Genomic DNA, 19,447 nt, shown 5'->3' with positions numbered 1-19,447 from the left:
ACTGATGAATTGGGCTGGTAGAGTATGGACACGTGCCATGGCCAAACACCCACACTCACATTCTCACCTCTGATCATCCGGGTCACTCGCATTTTGTCCGTTCTCTCAGGCCTCTCACCACACTTTACTGATGGGAGAATGGTAAAAACTAATTTATCACCCTCCTGATTTACAGACATGCAAACGATTAACAAACAGAAAAAGGATTGCATGAAAAAAAATAAATACACAAATCACTATTTTAAAGGAATAGTTCCACAAAAATGAAAATTTTCTCATAATTTACTCACCCTCATGCCATCCCAGATGTGTATGACTTTCTTTCTTCTGCAGAACACAAACAAAGATTTTTAGAAGAATATCTCAGCTCTATTGATCCAAACAATGCAAGTGAAAGGTGACCAAAATTTTGGAGCACCAAAAAGCATATAAAGGCAGCATAAAAGTAATCCAATTCATGTCTTCTGAAGCGATCCAAATGGGTGAGAACAGACCAAAATGTAACTCCTTTTTCACTGTACATCTTGCCTTTGTAGTCTCTAAGCACGATCATGATTTTAGCTCGATTACACTTCCTAGTGCTTGGTGCTACAGGAAGTGTAATTGAGCTTGAAATCATGATCGCCAAGGAGACTGCTGAAGTCATGATTTATAGTGAAAAAGGAGTTACTGTATATTTGGTCTGTTCTCACCCAAAACCGAATGGATCAGAAGACGTGGATTAAACCACTGTCTTATGGGTTACTTTTATGCTGCCTTTATGTGCTTTTTGGCACTTCAAAGTTTTGGTCACCATTCACTTGCATTGTATGGACCAACAGAGCTGAGATATTTTTCTAAAAACCTTTGTTTGTGTTTAGTAGAAGAAAGTCATACACATCTGGGATGGAATGAGGGTGAGTAAATGATAACATTTTCATTTATGAGTGAAGTTCGGTGGACTATTCCTTTAAGATTGATTACACTTCCCTGGTAGGTCCATTTGTTGAGCCAAGTAAGGAACTCATTAGCAGGGCTTTTTGTCCTTTGTGTGCCATGCTAAATCTCTTAATGTTTTATTTTAATTGTTTTTATTGCACAGCACTTTGGTCAACAATTATTTTTTATTTGCTGTAGAAATAAATGAGACACTGACTTTTGGTGTTAATGTGTGTGTGTGTGTGTATGTATATATATATATACAGGTGCATCTCAATAAATTAGAATGTCGTGGAAAAGTTCATTTATTTCAGTAATTCAACTCAAATTGTGAAACTCGTGTATTAAATAAATTCAATGGACACAGACTGAAGTAGTTTAAGTCTTTGGTTCTTTTAATTGTGATGATTTTGCTCACATTTAACAAAAACCCACCAATTCACTCTCTCAAAAAATTAGAATACATCATAAGACCAATAAAAAAAACATTTTTAGTGAATTGTTGGCCTTCTGGAAAGTATGTTCATTTACTGTATATGTACTCAATACTTGGTAGGGGCTCCTTTTGCTTTAATTTACTGCCTCAATTCGGCGGGGCATAGAGGTGATCAGTTTGTGGCACTGCTGAGGTGGTATGGAAGCCCAGGTTTCTTTGACAGTGGCCTTCAGCTCATCTGCATTTTTTGGTCTCTTGTTTCTCATTTTCCTCTTGACAATACCCCATAGATTCTCTATGGGGTTCAGGTCTGGTGAGTTTGCTGGCCAGTCAAGCACACCAACACCATGGTCATTTAACCAACTTTTGGTGCTTTTGGCAGTGTGGGCAGGTGCCAAATCCTGCTGGAAAATGAAATCAGCATCTTTAAAAAGCTGGTCAGCAGAAGGAAGCATGAAGTGCTCCAAAATTTCTTGGTAAACGGGTGCAGTGACTTTGCTTTTCAAAAAACACAATGGACCAACACCAGCAGATGACATTGCACCCCAAATCATAACAGACTGTGGAAACTTAACACTGGACTTCAAGCAACTTGAGCTATGAGCTTCTCCACCCTTCCTCCAGACTCTAGGACCTTGGTTTCCAAATGAAATACAAAACTTGCTCTCATCTGAAAAGAGGACTTTGGACCACTGGGCAACAGTCCAGTTCTTCTTCTCCTTAGCCCAGGTAAGACACCTCTGACGTTGACTGTGGTTCAGGAGTGGCTTAACAAGAGGAATACGACAACTGTAGCCAAATTCCTTGACATGTCTGTGTGTGGTGGCTCTTGATGCCTTGACCCCAGCCTCAGTCCATTCCTTGTGAAGTTCACCCAAATTCTTGAATCGATTTTGCTTGACAATCCTCATAAGGCTGCGGTTCTCTTGGTTGGTTGTGCATCTTTTTCCTTCCACTCAACTTTCTGTTTACATGCTTGGATACAACACTCTGTGAACAGCCAGCTTCTTTGGCAATGAATGTTTGTGGCTTACCCTCCTTGTGAAGGGTGTCAATGATTGTCTTCTGGACAACTGTCAGATCAGCAGTCTTCCCCATGATTGTGTAGCCTAGTGAACCAAACTGAGAGACCATTTTGAAGGCTCAGGAAACCTTTGCAGGTGTTTTGAGTTGATTAGCTGATTGGCATGTCACCATATTCTAATTTTTTGAGATAGTGAATTGGTGGGTTTTTGTTAAATGTGAGCCAAAATCATCACAATTAAAAGAACCAAAGACTTAAACTACTTCAGTCTGTGTGCATTAAATTTATTTAATACACGAGTTTCACAATTTGAGTTGAATTACTGAAATAAATGAACTTTTCCACGACATTCTAATTTATTGAGATGCACCTGTATATAATATTCAGATCAATTTTGATAAGAGATGACCCAGTTTTTATTTGGTAAAAGAAAGTTTCATGTGACTGCGTACATATTTAAGGGATAATTCACCCAAAAATGAAAATTCTCTCATCATTTACTCATCCACATGCCATCCCAGATGTGAATGAGTTTCTTTCTTCTGCAGAACACAAACGAAGATTTTTAGAAAAATATTTCAGCTCTGTAGGTCCATACAATGCATACAATGGTGATCAGACCTTTGTAGCTCCAAAAATCTCAAAAACACATCATATAAAGCAAACAAAAGTAATCCATATGACTCCAGTGGTTAAATCCATATCTTCAGAAGCAATATGATAGGTGTGTATGAGAAACAGAACAAAACGTAAGTGCTTTTTTACGCTGAATCTCCACTTGCACTTTCACTTTTACATCTGAAAGTCACATGTGGTGCCTGTTTAGTTTCACCTTCACATCTGAAAGTGACCGTTAAAGTGGAGATTTAGAGTAAAAAAGGACTTAAATATTGTTCTGTTACTCACTCACACCTATTATATCACTTCCAAAGATATGTATTTAAACACTGGAGCCATACAGATTACTTTTATGTTTCCTTTATGTGATTTTTGGAGCTACAGCGGTCTGATTCACTTGCATTGTATGGACCAACAGAGCTCAGATACTTTTCTATAAATCTTTATTTCTGTTCTGCTTGTACCCCTACAAACATTCAACATCCTTTTGTGTACCCCCTCTAGATAACATTCACACAGGTTATTTTGAAAATATGTATATTTAACACAATTATACTTGTAAAACAACTCTCTTATATGAAACATGTTATATTTGTACATGTTAGACGTATCATATACCTATTGAATAAATTAATTACAGATTTATGAGTTGGGGTTGTTAAATATGACATAACTGCATAACTTACACACTCCCCTCTCATCGTTTCGCGGGAGCAGGACACAGTACCAGCACTTTACAGGTGCAAGAGACATCTAACACCTGTCATCAAAAATTTTGAACTTATACCATCAGAATCAAAACTCCCTATTCATCTCTCCTTAATTTACAAATTACGTTTCAAATTATATATATATATATATATGTGTGTGTGTATATATATATATATATATATATATGACACGACCGTTTTGGTATTTCTACACTAGAGGGCGCACAGCATTATTTTTTGCCACTGAGAAATACATGCACTCGGGTTGAATGTTATTTTAGATTGATATGAAATTAAATCAACTGTAAATCTCAGAATTGTTTTGAGATTCCTCGTCACCTCACACCCCAGTTTGGGAAACACTGCTCTAAGTAACCAAACTAACGACACCCACATCACACTTTACTACAACTACAGGCCTGTATCTCAACTTTGATATCAAAATTATATAACGTCCTTGATAACAGTCGTTTAGTGAGCTGAAAAGGCAACAGGTTGTCAAGACGTTTCTACATAGCCTAACTCACTCTCTTGTTGCTGTAGATTCTCTTTCTTCTCCTCCACTATGGCGAAATAAACCATCACCCCCCACCACAAAACGGCCAGAACAAGGAGAATTTTGGCGCCATTGTTCATCGCAGCGTACGTTGGTGTTTAGTTAGTTAAGAGCAGATTTGGTGACTTTTATCAGTACGTTCTGACTGGAAAAATGAAAGAGGCGTCGTTTGTATAACGGTCTAAAACTTTTGAATTCGAATTTCGATGACGTAAGCCACGTGGTGCTCGTGAAGCAAACCCAGCACTTTGATAACGGTCACTTTTCTAAATTACTATCCAACAGTTCCCTATCGATTCAGTTGATTATAATGGCCTGTTTTTCTTGTTTGTGGTCTCGAGACGCAATGTAAAAACTACCGAAACGAGCGATTCAGACGGAGAACAACCACTATTTTTATTTTTATTTTATTTATTTATTTTTGAGTAAAAATTAATTTCAGGCTCAACTTGTGCTGCTGTTGGCTGTCATAACAACTCAAAGTAGTTAATGATATCACCGTAACTAAGCTCGGACAATCTACACACTCAGATGAGGCACTATCAATAAAACACGGTCATCTCAACTCTGTGACGTATCGGCACTATACAGCCAAATTATTTTTGGACCATTTTTTGCACATGTAATACTCTAAACATCAAATTACACGCTAAGAATATACGGCGAAGGCAGTGAAAACACCGGAAATTGAAAACAGGCGAATCGTGGAACACTTCTGCCTTCAGGAACAAGGTGGATAAGACTGGTTGCACTGGTTTAAGAGGCTTTGTTTTGGATACAGTAGGTGGACAACAGATGTCAGTTGATCTTTCATTGACAAACTGGCTAGGCTGCTGAACACTTGTTGTCACTGCATATTGAGCAAAAGCGTGACATTTTTCGAAATTGTTAATTTTTTAAGCATGAAAATTTGACTATATATTAATTGTGATACTTTGCATGCCTTGGCCCTAGAAGCATGTCAGCTGAAAATGAAAAATGCAAATATGACAAACGAAATATTTTAACCATTTCCCTGATGATAAAAATGTTGTAAAGTGACTTACTCCTAGAATTGTAAAGTTTTTCTTTCTGCTTGCATTTGTTGTATGCAAAACTAAATATGAAAAATAATGTAGCCTATAAAGTATTTTGAGAGTGGCTTTATTAAAATTACTGGAGACCAGCCCAGAGTGACGTTACAGTATAACAGACAGTGTACTAATGCTAATATGCACATATACTGTATGCAGAGAAAAACAGAACTGAGATTAATTTTAAAACTGACAGATCCATGACTGTGGCACCAGATACAGATCTTGCTTGAGTTCTTCTCAGCCAGACTGTGTACCGGCTAGCTCGAGTATATATGCCAGGTTTCCTTGGCAATGCACAATCCTCTCCATGACTTGTCACACCATAAAGGTAAAATCTCTCCAGGTCTTCACTGTAACACTGTAGAGGGCCACCGCTGTCACCCTTGATTGAACAGTATTTCAACAGATATTGTTAATTACCGTCTTCATCACCATCTTCATTTAACAAGTGATATAAGAAAACATTACCTGACATGTGTCAACTCCACCTTGGTCAACTCCTGCACAAATCATGTTGTCATTAACATGGCCATTATACCAGCCTCTCCGATTACAGGTTCTCGTATCAATGAGCTCAACTTCAGCTTGCTGAAGAGTGTTAGCTAACATTCCTAAAAAAAAAAATATTGCTTTAGTTATTGCTGTTTTTAAATTCCAGTCAAGATAATTTGGAAGCCTACAAGATTGTACGAAATAATCATTGATAAATGAATAGTCATGCAAAATGTAAATGTAAGAGTAATGAGAGCACTAATTATTTAAACCCTTGAATACTAATGTATACTACTACTAATTTATCTGCCGGAAAGTGAATGGATAATCACAGTTCCTCTTTGACAATATCACAAATTTTATTAAATAATCTTTTTAATGTTTTTAATAATGCACAGATGTTTTAAAATTGTACGTTTTTTTTTTTGGGACACTTGAACACAAACCTTTTGACACTGAGCTGCCCCAACCAGTGATATAACATAAGCTAAAGTTGAGTAGTTTCTCATCCATCTCATTTTCAATTATGCACACAGGCTGCACATAATTAGTGAAATACAGTGGGCGATGCAGTTGCAAAAGTGCCACATCGTTGTCATTGTTTGATGGGTTGAACTTCTCATGCAGGATCACTTGCTGAACCGAGCGATACTGGACATCCTTTCCTTGGCTGAATCGATAATTCATTCCTGCCACTACTCTCAGTTTATAGTTGTTTCTAGGAAAGAGTGATAGAATGGTCATCTCTCCAGAAGCAAGTAAGTCACTCAACTACACTTGAACTTGACCTGTGTTTAGTTACTAATTACACCTTCTCTAATAAAAACAATATTTTGAAAACTATAACTTTGATGAGCTGCTTTTATTGTTTTCTTAGTTGGTAAAACAGTTTATTGTAGTAAATAAAATTAAGTATAATTTAAAAAGAAATAAGAAGAATAGCTACAGGCATCACATCATGAACTTAACCATAATTGAATTTTAGATCAGTGAGCATTCCGTGATTACTAAATATGCAACCCCTAATGGTTGTTACGCTTAGATTAAATATATCACCTGTTTGCATCAACAAACAACATACAACCTTGCTCTAAGTTAAAATTGTGAGATCTGAGAAGTGTAAAGAATGCTAATTATAGTCTATACATAAATGTCAGAGAAGGCCTCACCTATTCTTGAAGCAGTGGGATGCAGTGACTACCCACTGATGGCTGATGATGGACCCTCCACAGATATGGCTCGACATCTGCTGTATACTCACCTGCCAAGGCCATGCACCCTCTAATGCAGAATGCCCTCCTGAAATGCGAAGCTGCTTTGGGGGATCCAACATAGGTCGCTGCCCACAACCTTAAAAGCATTATTAAGCATTGAAGTCAGTTTTAATGAACGCTTCTGATTAATTTTGTTTTAAATCATTTTTGTTACATAACCACCCACTGTTGATTAGATAAATACATTTTGAAATAAATAATATTGGTAACACTTAACAAGGTTCTAATTGTGAATATTAGTTTAGATGTATTGAGTAACATGATCTAACAATTAACAATATAATTGGATAGCATTTATTAATGTTGGTTAAAGTTAATTTATGAAGAAAAAAAATTGTTCATTGTTAGTTCATAATGCATCAAATGTTATTGTATATAACTTTTAATTCAAAGATAAAATATTAATATACTCTATATTGAAATTAAAATTAACCAAGATTAATAAATGCTGTAAAAGTATTGCTCATTGTTAGTTCATGTTATCTAATGTTGTTAACTAATGTTAACAAATACAGCCTTATTGTGAAGTGTTTCCGTAATTATTGATAACAAAAATATTTACCAGCAATTCCAGGGAGCACCAAGCTAATAATAAAGATTATTTGTGGAGCAGTTTTAAACATTTTAAACATGTATTACTTTTGTGAAAATGGAGATGGAATTGAAAGAAAACAGATGGAATTCGATTGCCTTGTCACTGATTATTAGGTAATCTGAAAATACTCGATGTGACGTCATCTCGTTCACACTGTAATGTTATGAAGGACTATCTACAAGACGAAACATGTCAGATCAACACAATCTTAAGTTGATGCATGCTGAAATAAGTTTAGTGCACTTTTTCAATACTATAAATGACACTTAAAAGGTTGGGACAGGTGACCCACCTGAATACCTTTTTATTGGAAACAAATCCATTATGCTGTATTTCACTCGTACAACTGTACATATGAGTCCCACTCAAATTGAAACACCGAGCCAACATCCTGTTTTTTTATTTATTTATTTATTTATTTATTTTAGTTAACGTGAATTATTTCTTTCTATTTAGCAATATTTTCATGGTATCAGTCAATTTTCTGAACACAATTTAGGCTGATTGCTTTAGATAGGCTATTAACATAAAAGTAATAATTCCTGAAAATTCCTGCCGTCTCCAATTTTCGAACAATATCGTCCGCCGAAATCTAATATTTAACGTGCCTCTTATTGTGAAATCGGTGCTACCTATTGGCCGACACTCCCTTGCATTTTGCTGCGAGTCATCAATTATGCAGGTTAACGGTACACATTGAGAAGGAAGGTAGCAGCAACAATATGGCGACATCCGCAATTTCTTCCGAATTTATTCGACATCTGCAGTCCAGGGAGGGTTTTTTGGATACCCGCTAACGTGTTCATAGTAAGTATGCTGTTTGTATATATCACTTGCTATGTGTTTATTCTGTGCAAATAAATTCATTACACTGTCAATAAATGTCGCAGAGACACTGCACGCTGAGGTTTCTCTCTCGCTCTTCAGCAGGCTGTTGGATGCTTTTAGTAAAATGCATAGCATTATTCGATCGTTTTATATTGATTAAGATTCTGTTATAGCTGTCATGTTGTTATATTTGGTCCTACGGTTTTATTTATTTATTATTTAAAAGAACTAAATGTAATGTAATGTGATGAGATGCAGAACTGCTTGGCCCCTTCATTTCTGCCTCTGATATGTCAGTTTTAAAAAACATTCTTTCAATGCAAGATTAAGCAAACATTATTTTATTTTCAGATACTGACATTGAGGTGTTGTGTTATTTGTTAGACTGTATTTTCATGATCAATGACGTGATTCGTTATATGATCCACATAGCCTCATCTGAATAAATGTGCTCTTGCCTGCATTTACATATGCATTGGAGTGCATGTTTAAAAAATGCACGTGGTGTCAGATTCTGAATTAAGATGTCCAATATGGAAATACATGCTTGGATGCTTATTGATTGTAGGGTGGACGCAGGTCTCGCGGGTGTGGTATCTACATCTTGTTGTTTATGTACCTCGTGAAAAGAAACCTTGCACATTGTCGTCGAGTTGCGTAATGGAGATAGGCCTTCCCCCCCTCATAAATGGGGTTATATTACTCTAAAAATGTGGTGTAGTTAGATTTACGGTGTGGTTGTAAGGGGGTAAATACGACAAGCGAGCAAAAAAACCCACTGCAGTATTTTCCGTTTTTCCTCATTTGCTTCGGCCCGTTGGCGTGAAGGCGTCGGGCTCGTCAGTGTTCACGGACGCAAGTTTTCAACCAAAATTGCTTTCTGACCCCGTGGGAAATTTGGCAAGGTTCAGTTGGTCAGTTTTTTGGGGGAAACTCTGTTTTTGGGAAACAACAACAACAACAACTGTTGGATTAACCGTTGTACTACCAAGCCATCGATTTCGTGACCAAACATTGATGAAATCAAGGTAGGACTACTGCGCATTCAGTCATTCAAGGCTATATGACGATTTAACATTAGGCATACCATACAACCAGTAATATAGGCTACTCAGTTCATAGCATACATGTTAGGTAGGCCTATTTTGCGTTTGATGATGTTCGTTATGTCGATTTCATGTAGGAGTGAATTCTTCATTAATGTATGTGGCTGGTGTGCTGTTACGAAGAAACATAAATGTAAAGGAATTCAATATTTTTAAGACGTCCCAAACTAACTCATGGATGGACTCTCATCCGTATATAAGGAGTGGGGACCACGTAGCCCACCTGACATTTTCTCAAGCACCTCTTGCATGGTTTCCAGTAATTTCGCGATGCCTAACCATCAGTAGACCACTTCGTTCATTTGAAGCAGATTCCCTCACATCATCGAGAAACCAGATTGTATATTCCCTGTCTTCTTGTACCCTTTACATTAGTAACGTGGTGCTGAACGGACAGCTCCCGTAAGTAAAGTTGGTCTTTGCTCGTCCTGTTTGGCCCACGAATGCTCAGCTATTTCACAATAAAACAAGAAAAATAATAGATAAGAAGATATTTGAATTTGTTTAGAATAATAATTTTGTGTGCATGCATAGTAGGCTAATAATATCTTGTCTTTTGGAATTCTGCCACTAATCTGTGTCTGTTAAATCCAGTGTTTGTCATATTTATTGTTAATGTGTGCATTTATTGAAGTTGGACATATCAGTTTGTGTGAGCAAATGATAATAAGGTAGTTCAGCAATAATTTCTTGCCACTTTCTTGACTTCAGCACCAGAAACCAAATTGTAGAATCGGAACAGCTGAAAGTGAACTAAGTAGCTCTGTAATATCAGGATATGGCTTTGGTTGTTTAAGTGTCTGGCTCATAAGTGCCGGTCACGTGTTGTCTTATTCATGAATTAGCAGGGCATTCAGCACACACAAGCTTTTAGACAGTGTGGTTCACCAGACCTTCCTTCACCCACCCCATTTCCTATTCTGGTGCCTTAGGGACATGAGATATTTCCCAAACATCTCAGTGGAAATCTAGTGACTAATCTGTGTGGTATTAAGTATCTTGCAATACAGACTACATCCTTCCAATTCCCAGCACTCATTCAACTAAAATAGAAACATCCATCATAATGACCCAAAAGCACAAATCAGAAAAAAAAGAAAAAAAATCTGAAATGTCTAATGAATCACTTATCAGTGTCTCCAGATATTATTTTAGTTGTATTCTGTTCCCAAACAAACATCAAGTATCACCTTCATCTCCTCTTAATGCAGGGTGCTTTTCATCTTTCACGAAGCGGATGACTCATCCAGGAACTTGTGCCAGTTCCTCTTTAACATGCACCCAATTTAGCAACAGATTGTTTTGATGTGTAAGGTAATATTTTTAGATGCAAAGCTTAATGTATCACTTTCCAGCACAAAGCTGAACATATCAGTTTGTGTGAGCGGATGATGAAACAAGATAGCATTGTTCAGTAAGACTTTATCATTCCACAAGCTAAAAAGTAAATCTTAAACATATTGTTGTTTTGCTAGTTTTTAGTGCCTTTCTGGAGCTTATTGGGGCTCAACATGTAAGTTTTAAGTGTTAATTAGGTCACATAAAACTGTAGTAGCTGGTATAGATAGTGACCAAAGTGATGACTTATGATCTTGCAGTATGCCTAAAAATGAATAGGCCCATGCATTGTTAAATTGCATTGGACTTTAATGTGGTAGAATAGAATAGAATTTAAAAACATATTCTGTCTTTTAAATCATTTATATACTGTTTGTCCTCATATGTGTCCATGTTGTGTTTATGATTTCCGTGTGTTATTGTGATGTTTTATTACTATTGTTGTGTTTAAGGGTAGCGGATATGCCATGTAATTTTATTGTCCTCAAAGAAAAAGGCCTTTAATGTTTTTTTCTATACATATTCATCATTTGGCTGGATAGCAAAGAACACAAATTTAGTCCATAATCAAAATACTTTATTTAAATTGTGTTTTATTGTGTCTATTTTCAGAAATGACTGGTCATGAATTTACATTTTGACTGAAAAATGTAAAAGTAAATCTGAATGTGTCACAAGTTAATGAGGAGAGACTCACAAAATCCATTTCTAAATGGCTAGTCTCTAAGGGGTCCCTGAATTTGATGCTAATCAGGACCACAACAGAAAGTAAAAAGAGACATTTAAGTCTTAGTTAAGCTTAGCAAGTTAGCAAGAGGGAAAATTTACCTCCTGCTATTGATTACGTTTGTCATCTTTACGTGGAACTACCACCATGTCCATTTATTTAATCATGTGGTATGATGCCTCCACATAATAGAAAGCATTAACAAGCATAAAATTAAGTTAAAGCTTTACTGTGTGGATGCTAGCATATGGGAGGCTATATGTTGAAAACAATATGCAAAAATAGCTCAATACCTTGAAATGTCCTGCAGTGTGACAGCAGTGTCCAGTGGTGTGACATGCTTTGCTCCATCTAAAACTGTTGTAAAAGCTTTTTCATGATTGTATTATAATTATTGTGCATGCAGTTTTCATGACCTCTTAGTACTTGAGAGACTAAATGGAATCCTTTTACTTTTTTTTTTTAAGTGCATTTGTCACACCATTGAAATGAACCATTGAAATCACTTTCCCTTATACAAATATATCAATTTTAACCTAAAATCTTGATGTTGAAAATAAAAATTCAAGCCCATTTATCAACTAGTCTTAAATATTTCTTAAGCTGTGCACTTTAAAATTTCTCAATTTGCTTGCCTCCATTAAAAAACAGCAAAAAATATAGACAAATATTAACAATAGCATATTGTTACTAATTCCAATCATGCATGTGGTTACAGAGTAGCAACAAGCCCCAGAATTTTAAACATGTAGAATTAGATATCTGCTATTACAATAATATACCATATTTAGGTTTGCTTAAAATTATATGGACAGATGTCTGTTAATACTCATTCTTACCCTACAGTATATCCAGATGAAGAAATCTATAGTGCAGAAATGGTATATTTTGAACATTAATTATTAGCCGTGATCTAGAGTTGGACATGCTTTAATATCCTTCTCTCATTCGAACATAGTTCTGGCTGCCGTGGAGGGTACATAACAGAAGAAGAAGTTGCTGCAGGATGAAAATATGGCTGCACCCCTTTTTGCACCGCCAGGGCCTGACAGCTTCAAATACTTTACCAGGGAATCTCTGTGTGAAATTGAGAAGCGCATTGCTGAGGAGAAAGCCAAGCCACCACCTAAGCCAGACAGCAGTTACCGTGACGATGATGATGAGAACAAGCCCAAACCCAACAGTGACCTGGAGGCGGGCAAGAGTCTGCCCTTCATCTACGGAGACATCCCTCGTGGCATGGTGGCAACGCCACTGGAGGACTTGGATCCTTTCTACATGAATAAGAAAGTGAGTGCCACTCTCCATCTGTTATCATGTATCACATTTATTCATGTGCCCTTCACATCTGGCCTGCACATACTGTACTACCTTCAATGCAGCTCACAATGTATCATTCCAGAGGTGAAGTTGAGGATGTTTTTTTTTTTCTTTTTCAAAAAGGCTGTTTTTGTGGTATTACCAGCTATATATTACAGAGAGAAACCTCCATGGTAACAAACATCTGCCAAATCCCTACGATTTGCTTTAGTCTTGATACTTGATACAATGAACAGAACTGCAATTTTAGAGTGGAGTTGTGTGACTTCAGAGCAGTCTTCATGCTGCACTTACATAAAAATAAAAATTTCCTGGAGTGTCTTGTAAATACCATGGTATATTAATTAATTTCCATAGTATTTATCAAAGTACATTGGCATTATCTGATACAGAGCTTGTTGATATCTTCTAACACAGATTCAAGATATTTGGATCCAAGCATTAGAACTTCATTGTATATGCAAATCTTAAAAAAAAAAAAAGCTTAAAGTTACTAATAAAAAGGATTTAGCTGCTTTAGATAATCGATGACTACATTGCTGAAATATTTGTCTGTGGCTTGTGTATACTGTACGTTGTTGATTTGTGTATGAGATGATTGCTAACAAGGGTTTAGGGAGGAGGTCTGCAGTGGTCTGCTGAAACTGTACAGTTCCAGCTGACAGACTTGCTTAATTATTCCGGCAGTAATCCTTCAGAAAAGCAAAGCAAAAAGAAACGCCCCGGTGCATTTTAAAGTAACAGCACACCCTTTTAGAATTGATCTCCAAGGAGTTGTGGTACAATAATAAGATGTTTAGACCATTTGAATATTTTTATGCTGTTGTTTTTCTTTTCCCTCCTGAAATATGTTCCACATTTAACCATTTAAAAAACAAACACATAGATCAATCTGTTTTTAACAGAATTTGCTGTGCTCAATAGGAGATCTCAATTAATGGCAAATCTATTGCATTTGGATGGCATCGTAGCATCATCCTGTGTATTTACTGTTTCTGTACTGTATACCAACCTTTGACTAATTTGAATTCAGTTTCCTCTTATAACTGGCTGTTGTAATTTCAGTCTAGATAGGAAAGTAGCAACTGATGCTCAGTGGAGCCTCCAAGCAGATCTTTATTGCCTTTTTCATATTCACATATGTGTGAGTGGTTGAACAGTTCTTCAAATGTTAGTGGCTTGTTTTTGCATTTGCAAATGAGTTCTATCAGATGTACCCAGAGGAAAAGTTTACTGCTCAAAGCTTGCTCTTTAATAGCTCAAGAGTTTCAAACAAATGTTCTGTTATGTTTCATTCAAGTAGTGACTTGGTCTCAGATGTTTCTCTTAAAAGTCCTGAGGAGAAACAAAATACAATGAGACAATTGTTGACATTCTAAGTAAATTAATGTGGATTTTATAGCCCACATTTTTATATTGAAAGAATGTAATGAGAAATGTTGTTCATTTTCAATCTCTGACTTTTGAGTGCAGATTTTTTTTTTTTTTTTTTTTTATCTTGGCAAGTCTGTTGAAATCTCTTCTGGCACTGTAGAGGAGACGCATGTGAGATTATTGGGGCCTTCTTCTCAGGATAAAAATCTGAGAAGCAAGAGACTTCAGCAAAATTCTCAATTTGTTCTCCGTTTAATCCTATTGTTTTCTAGGAGAAACAAGTGAGATATTGAAGAGATCTTTTGTCAGTTATTCTTCCTGTAAGTAGACCAACAGAAATAGATTTTCTGGAGTGAGTTGTTAAAAGATGTAGTCTAAAGGGTGGAGGATGAGGTCATCTCTTCTGTCTGAGGCGTAATGGAGCCCAGCAGGCTCAGCTCTGTGTTTCTGTGCTCTTGGGGCCATGGCTCAGAGCTAAGTGCAGAGGTAAGACTTCAGCAGGTCCACCACACCGGACTTTACTAAATAATGCACACAGTTGTTTGTGTGTTAATGCCTGTTAATGTGTGCCTGCGCTGAAGCTTTTCCCTTCCCTTCTCTCTGTCTCATGCCTCTGCCTCCTTCTCATGCAGTGCATGCTGACTGTTATATAACTGCCCGCTCCATGCACAGTAAGAAGGTTTCAGTCTCTTGATACAAACCACATGGAGGAGAGCATGTGAAGCGCAGTCCAAAGGAACAGAAGGATGCACAAAGCAGACTTCAGTTTTGATGCAGCATACCAAGAATAGACATTATAACAGTTCCATTAGATCTTGTTAAATCTAAAATTAGCCTTTATTTATTTATTTTTTTTAAGATCTCTGGATTTTCATTGAAATGACATAGCTTGGCACCAGTCTTCACTGTTTTAGCCCTCATTGCCATATTGTTCTGTGAACTTAGGGATGTCATGATTTAAAAAAAAGCAATAAGCCACTCTACGCTTTGCGTCACACCTAAAAACACCCCTTACTGTGGTAAAATCACTGTAACGCACTGTCGTGGCCTATTGTGTTTTTAAAACACTGAACACTGCACTATGAGTACACCAATGTGTAGTAATTAGTAACATTTATACAATTATCAGATTTATTTGATTAGAAATAAAACAAATTTCACCAATTAATATTCATTATCCTAGCTTTTAACAGTTAAAAACATGTTCACATGAAGAAATACGGTGCATTTATATGGAATGTAAGGTTACAGTTAAACACTTATAGTGATTTTATAATGCCTTCTATCCATTTTATAATAGGTTTTTTATCATACACTTAGCCGGCATTGTGATCAGATCTCCCTGTGCTCCATAGGCTTCCATTGTCCTTTTGTTTCACCATGCTGGGCTCTGTTTACAGCCTGCAGCAGTACTGAAACCTGATTCTCAGATTCTCAGTGCAGCTCAGAGCAGCTTCCTTCATAGTGTAAAACCAGCTGAGAAATGGGAGCTGGCAGCTTTTAAATCCAGACCAATGAAACTATCAGAAGCAAGTAGCCTGAGAGAAAGCTTTGCTAGTGGAGCAGCTGATGAAGCTGATGAGCCTTGAAACAGTGTTGTTTAATCCGCCGAATTAAAATAATAATAATAATAATTATAAATTTTAAAAAATCTTATAAAACACCTTTTTCCAATCAGAGTTTAGGGTTAGGCAAGGATTAGGCTTAGGACTGTGGTTATGGACTTGAACATTCTTGTAAACATTCTTAAAATCCTAATTTCTAACAGATTTCAGGGGTAGGCTAGGGTTAGGGGTATGATTGTTTTATAGTTTTTCTGTTGACCTGGGAAAATGTCTTGGGTAAAGTTGTGCAGAAAGGAAGATAGAGAGACAGAGAGAGAGCTCCATACTAGGTCATAAATCAGAGTATGGGCTCTTCAAAATGTGCCGTGTAGGATAGATGCTACTCCCTGCCATGACGAAGCAGAATGGGCTTGGCTGGGCTGGGTGAGGGGCTGGGGGTTGTAGGGTGAGGCAGAGTTTGAGGTTAATGGCTGTTACACTCCTCCCTCACGTCTGCTTGCAGCCTCTGCACTCTCTACATCTCTTAGGCACTAGGAAATACTATTCTGGCTCATGATAATGCAAGCATCTCATTTATTTCTGTTGGTCTGATATAGCTCTGTGTTGACTGAGATAATGGCGTTATGATAACAGGCAGCAGCCAGAGTACATTTTTCTCTGTGCTTTGAATTAAAACATTCTAATTTTAACATTTTAGGCTAATAAAAAGGGTTAACATTGAAGCCTACTGTAAATGTTTTTAAAACTTTTCAAATTCTTAAAATTTTATGGAATATACAGGGTTTTTGGTCTTTTGATGAAATGGCATACGCTTCTATTGATGTCACACATGCTGCAACTCTGCATATTTATTGACTTTGAAGCTTCTCTCTCTCTCTCGTTTTATGGCCATTTGCTGCTCTCCTCATCATTCTCTTTTACATCAATCAACTTCTCTCAGCTCATTTATGTTTCTCTACAATTTCCTCCTCTCCATTTTTCTTACCACACACTGTTTACATTACTGCCTCACCGATATCTTGTATTTACATCCTACTCTCTTTGCATCACACTGTAACATGATCCCTCTCTCTTTCTGTCTCTCTGCCTCCCTCACCCTGATGTTTTTAACTTTAGGTGAAATATTAAAAATAATATATATAATAATAAATAAAGTACATAAAATTACATTAAATTCAGGACTCCAGACTGCAACTAAAATGGTCGCAAATGCGACCAAAAATAATTGATTGCGACAATAATTTAAAATCTAGTCGCCACTGGCGACAGTCGGGTTGTGTGCATTGATATGCGGTTTCCTTAGATATCATCTTGTGAGTTATTGAACATATTTTTAGAATGCGCACAACCAGTGTATTTCCCACCGCTTTTCACCTGTTCTGTTTCTGACGAGCTCGCTGCACCGCACGAAACAACAAACCCAGCGCGAGAGAATCATGAACAAATGATTCTTTTGGACCGGATCTTTTTCATGAATCACCCGAAAAGAACTGAGGGTGTGAACTAACTCAGGTTAGCAGTTTGAATCAGATTCACTTTCTCAGTGAATCAGCCGTCAGTGATCTCACAACTGGGAGTGCAGACATTTCAAAAGAAGAGTTCCATGTGTATTTGGGGCTTCTTGATAATTAAAAGTCCCGTAATGTGTACCACTTTTTTCTTCTGGTAATTACTGATTGGGATTGGAGTAGCAAAATAAACTGCATCTGGGATTTCATTCAGTTTGCACTCTTGTTGTCTCTGTGTCTGGGCCATCCGGTAACAGTAAAGAAAGACTAAGGCAATATTTTAAAACTATATATATATATATATATATATATATATATATATATATATAATATAAATAAATAAATATATATATATATATATAACAATACAGTGTTGGGGAGTAACGGAATACATGTAACAGGATTACGTATTTAAAATACAAAATATGAGTAACTGTATTCCACTACAGTTAAAATTTAAATAATTGATAATTAGAATACAGTTACATACAAAAAGTATTTTGATTACTGAAGAGATTACTTTGCATTTCATTGTCATTTGTTTAATTTAACATTTAGTCCTTTCAGATGGAAAACATTTATACATATAAATGATGCGATCCAAAGTGCATTTGACTAACGGTGAAACACTTTCTTATGATGTGTTACATTCATACGAGCAGACAGAGAAGTAAGTTTGAAGTAAGTTTGGAGCAGAAGAAATAGAAATAAACCTTGTGTAAATTGTCAGCTTTACGCTAAGCTAAAATGCTATTTCTAGCCATTTTACATGCACATGTTACCAGGCACGATCATATTTTTTTATCAAGAAAATTCACGTTGGATCATAATTGCTTTTTTTCTAGTAAGACCTTTGATATTAGGGCAAAAATCATAGTCTTGATCATAATTTTTGTATTGTTTTCCTGTAAAAATATCTAAAAATCCTTAAAACAAGATCAATTAGATTTATCTTGTTTTAGAAACAACACTGCATAAGATATTTCGGTTTTTCAGAGAATGTATTTTTAACATGTGTATTTTGTCTTACTGTACTGGCAGAGTTTTTATAGTCAAAACAAGTGAAAAAAATCTACCAGTGCTGAAGAAGTAATCCAAAGTATTTAGAATACGTTACTGACCTTGAGTAATCTAATGAAATACATTACAAATGACATTTTACAGCATTTATTCTGTAATCTGTAGTGGAATACATTTCGAAAGTAACCCTCCCAACCCTGTATGTATATATATATATATATATATATATATATATATATATTTATCATCAGTAGCGATTTCTCAGGGCCAGCAAATCCTTCTCTGCTGGCGTATGCCTAATAAATAAATATTTTTTCATCCTTTCATTCTCATTGACCTTTTTGCCTGTGTATTTTCATTTGCTTTCCACTCATAATTCATCTACAAACAAATAGAGAAAAGCTAAAAGTTTATCCAGTCAGAATTTATTCCTTGATGCTTACAAGCAAAGTGTGACAACTGTTTCACAAATCGCATGCCCGAATCCGAAGCAGCGCGTGAGTTTAAGCTCCACCCCATCAGGCCTTCAGAATTTCCACAGAATCTCCCAACACAGCAGTGAATAGGCATCTAAAGTCAGACTGTCAGATTCATAAGCCAGTCTGATTGATTTATTTATTTAATTATACAGGAAAGGAGGAATGATTTTCACGTCAAGCAAATTGGTAAGTGCTTTTTGCATTGTTAAAGCAACATCAGGAGTTTTCTAAGTGTAAATTAGGCTGTTTGAACATTCAGTGTCGGATCAAGTTTTGAAATGTAACCGTGTACTCTGACAAAACAAAATTTATTGCAAACAAAATTTAAATCGCAAATATTATTAGAGAGCTTTTTCTTGGTATTAGACCTCCTTGGTTCTGGCTTTCGTGTGTGGACATGTTTTTAAAATGTCAATTGGTATTATTAGTTGACTGCCACGTAATATATGATGGGCATACAGCATCTTATTAATTGTGAAACTG

The 19,447-nt window shown here is 36.3% G+C and overlaps 2 protein-coding genes across 6 annotated transcripts in view; one reads left to right on the top strand and one right to left on the bottom strand.

Annotated features, from left to right (window-relative positions):
* On the bottom strand, positions 1-7,163 carry LOC127418512 (acrosin). The gene is made up of 5 exons (XM_051659102.1): positions 7,000-7,163; positions 6,221-6,548; positions 5,807-5,926; positions 4,234-5,720; positions 1-127 (listed from the first exon to the last, which is right to left on the bottom strand). The coding sequence occupies exons 1-4, from the start codon at positions 7,161-7,163 to the stop codon at positions 5,469-5,471; spliced, it is 864 nt and encodes a 287-aa protein (XP_051515062.1). The 3' UTR covers positions 1-127; positions 4,234-5,468.
* A 5,516-nt stretch (positions 7,164-12,679) lies between these two features.
* The window catches only part of LOC127419024 (sodium channel protein type 8 subunit alpha-like), an 80,660-nt gene continuing 73,892 nt past the window's right edge, over positions 12,680-19,447 (top strand). For all 5 annotated transcript variants that reach the window (XM_051660049.1, XM_051660047.1, XM_051660050.1 and 2 more), the window contains exon 1: positions 12,680-12,988. In XM_051660049.1, the coding sequence (XP_051516009.1) occupies positions 12,713-12,988 (276 nt within the window). In that variant the 5' untranslated portion in view covers positions 12,680-12,712. The remainder of the gene's footprint in view (positions 12,989-19,447) is intronic.

Source organism: Myxocyprinus asiaticus, chromosome 28, assembly GCF_019703515.2.
Source record: "Myxocyprinus asiaticus isolate MX2 ecotype Aquarium Trade chromosome 28, UBuf_Myxa_2, whole genome shotgun sequence".
Classification (NCBI taxonomy): Eukaryota; Metazoa; Chordata; class Actinopteri; order Cypriniformes; family Catostomidae; genus Myxocyprinus; species Myxocyprinus asiaticus.
Note: the sequence above shows the minus strand (reverse complement) of the source record. Positions and strands in the feature narration are given on the sequence as shown.

Bases quoted from the DNA above. Each gene is read 5' to 3' on its own strand.
- LOC127418512 (XM_051659102.1), bottom strand. From the start codon at position 7,163: ATGTTGGATCCCCCAAAGCAGCTTCGCATTTCAGGAGGGCATTCTGCA. The intron at 6,549-6,999 runs GTGAGGCCTTCT...ACTCTTTCCTAG, and splicing joins TCCCACTGCTTCAAGAATAG to AAACAACTATAAACTGAGAG. The intron at 5,721-5,806 runs GTAATGTTTTCT...TGTTCAATCAAG, and splicing joins GTGGAGTTGACACATGTCAG to GGTGACAGCGGTGGCCCTCT.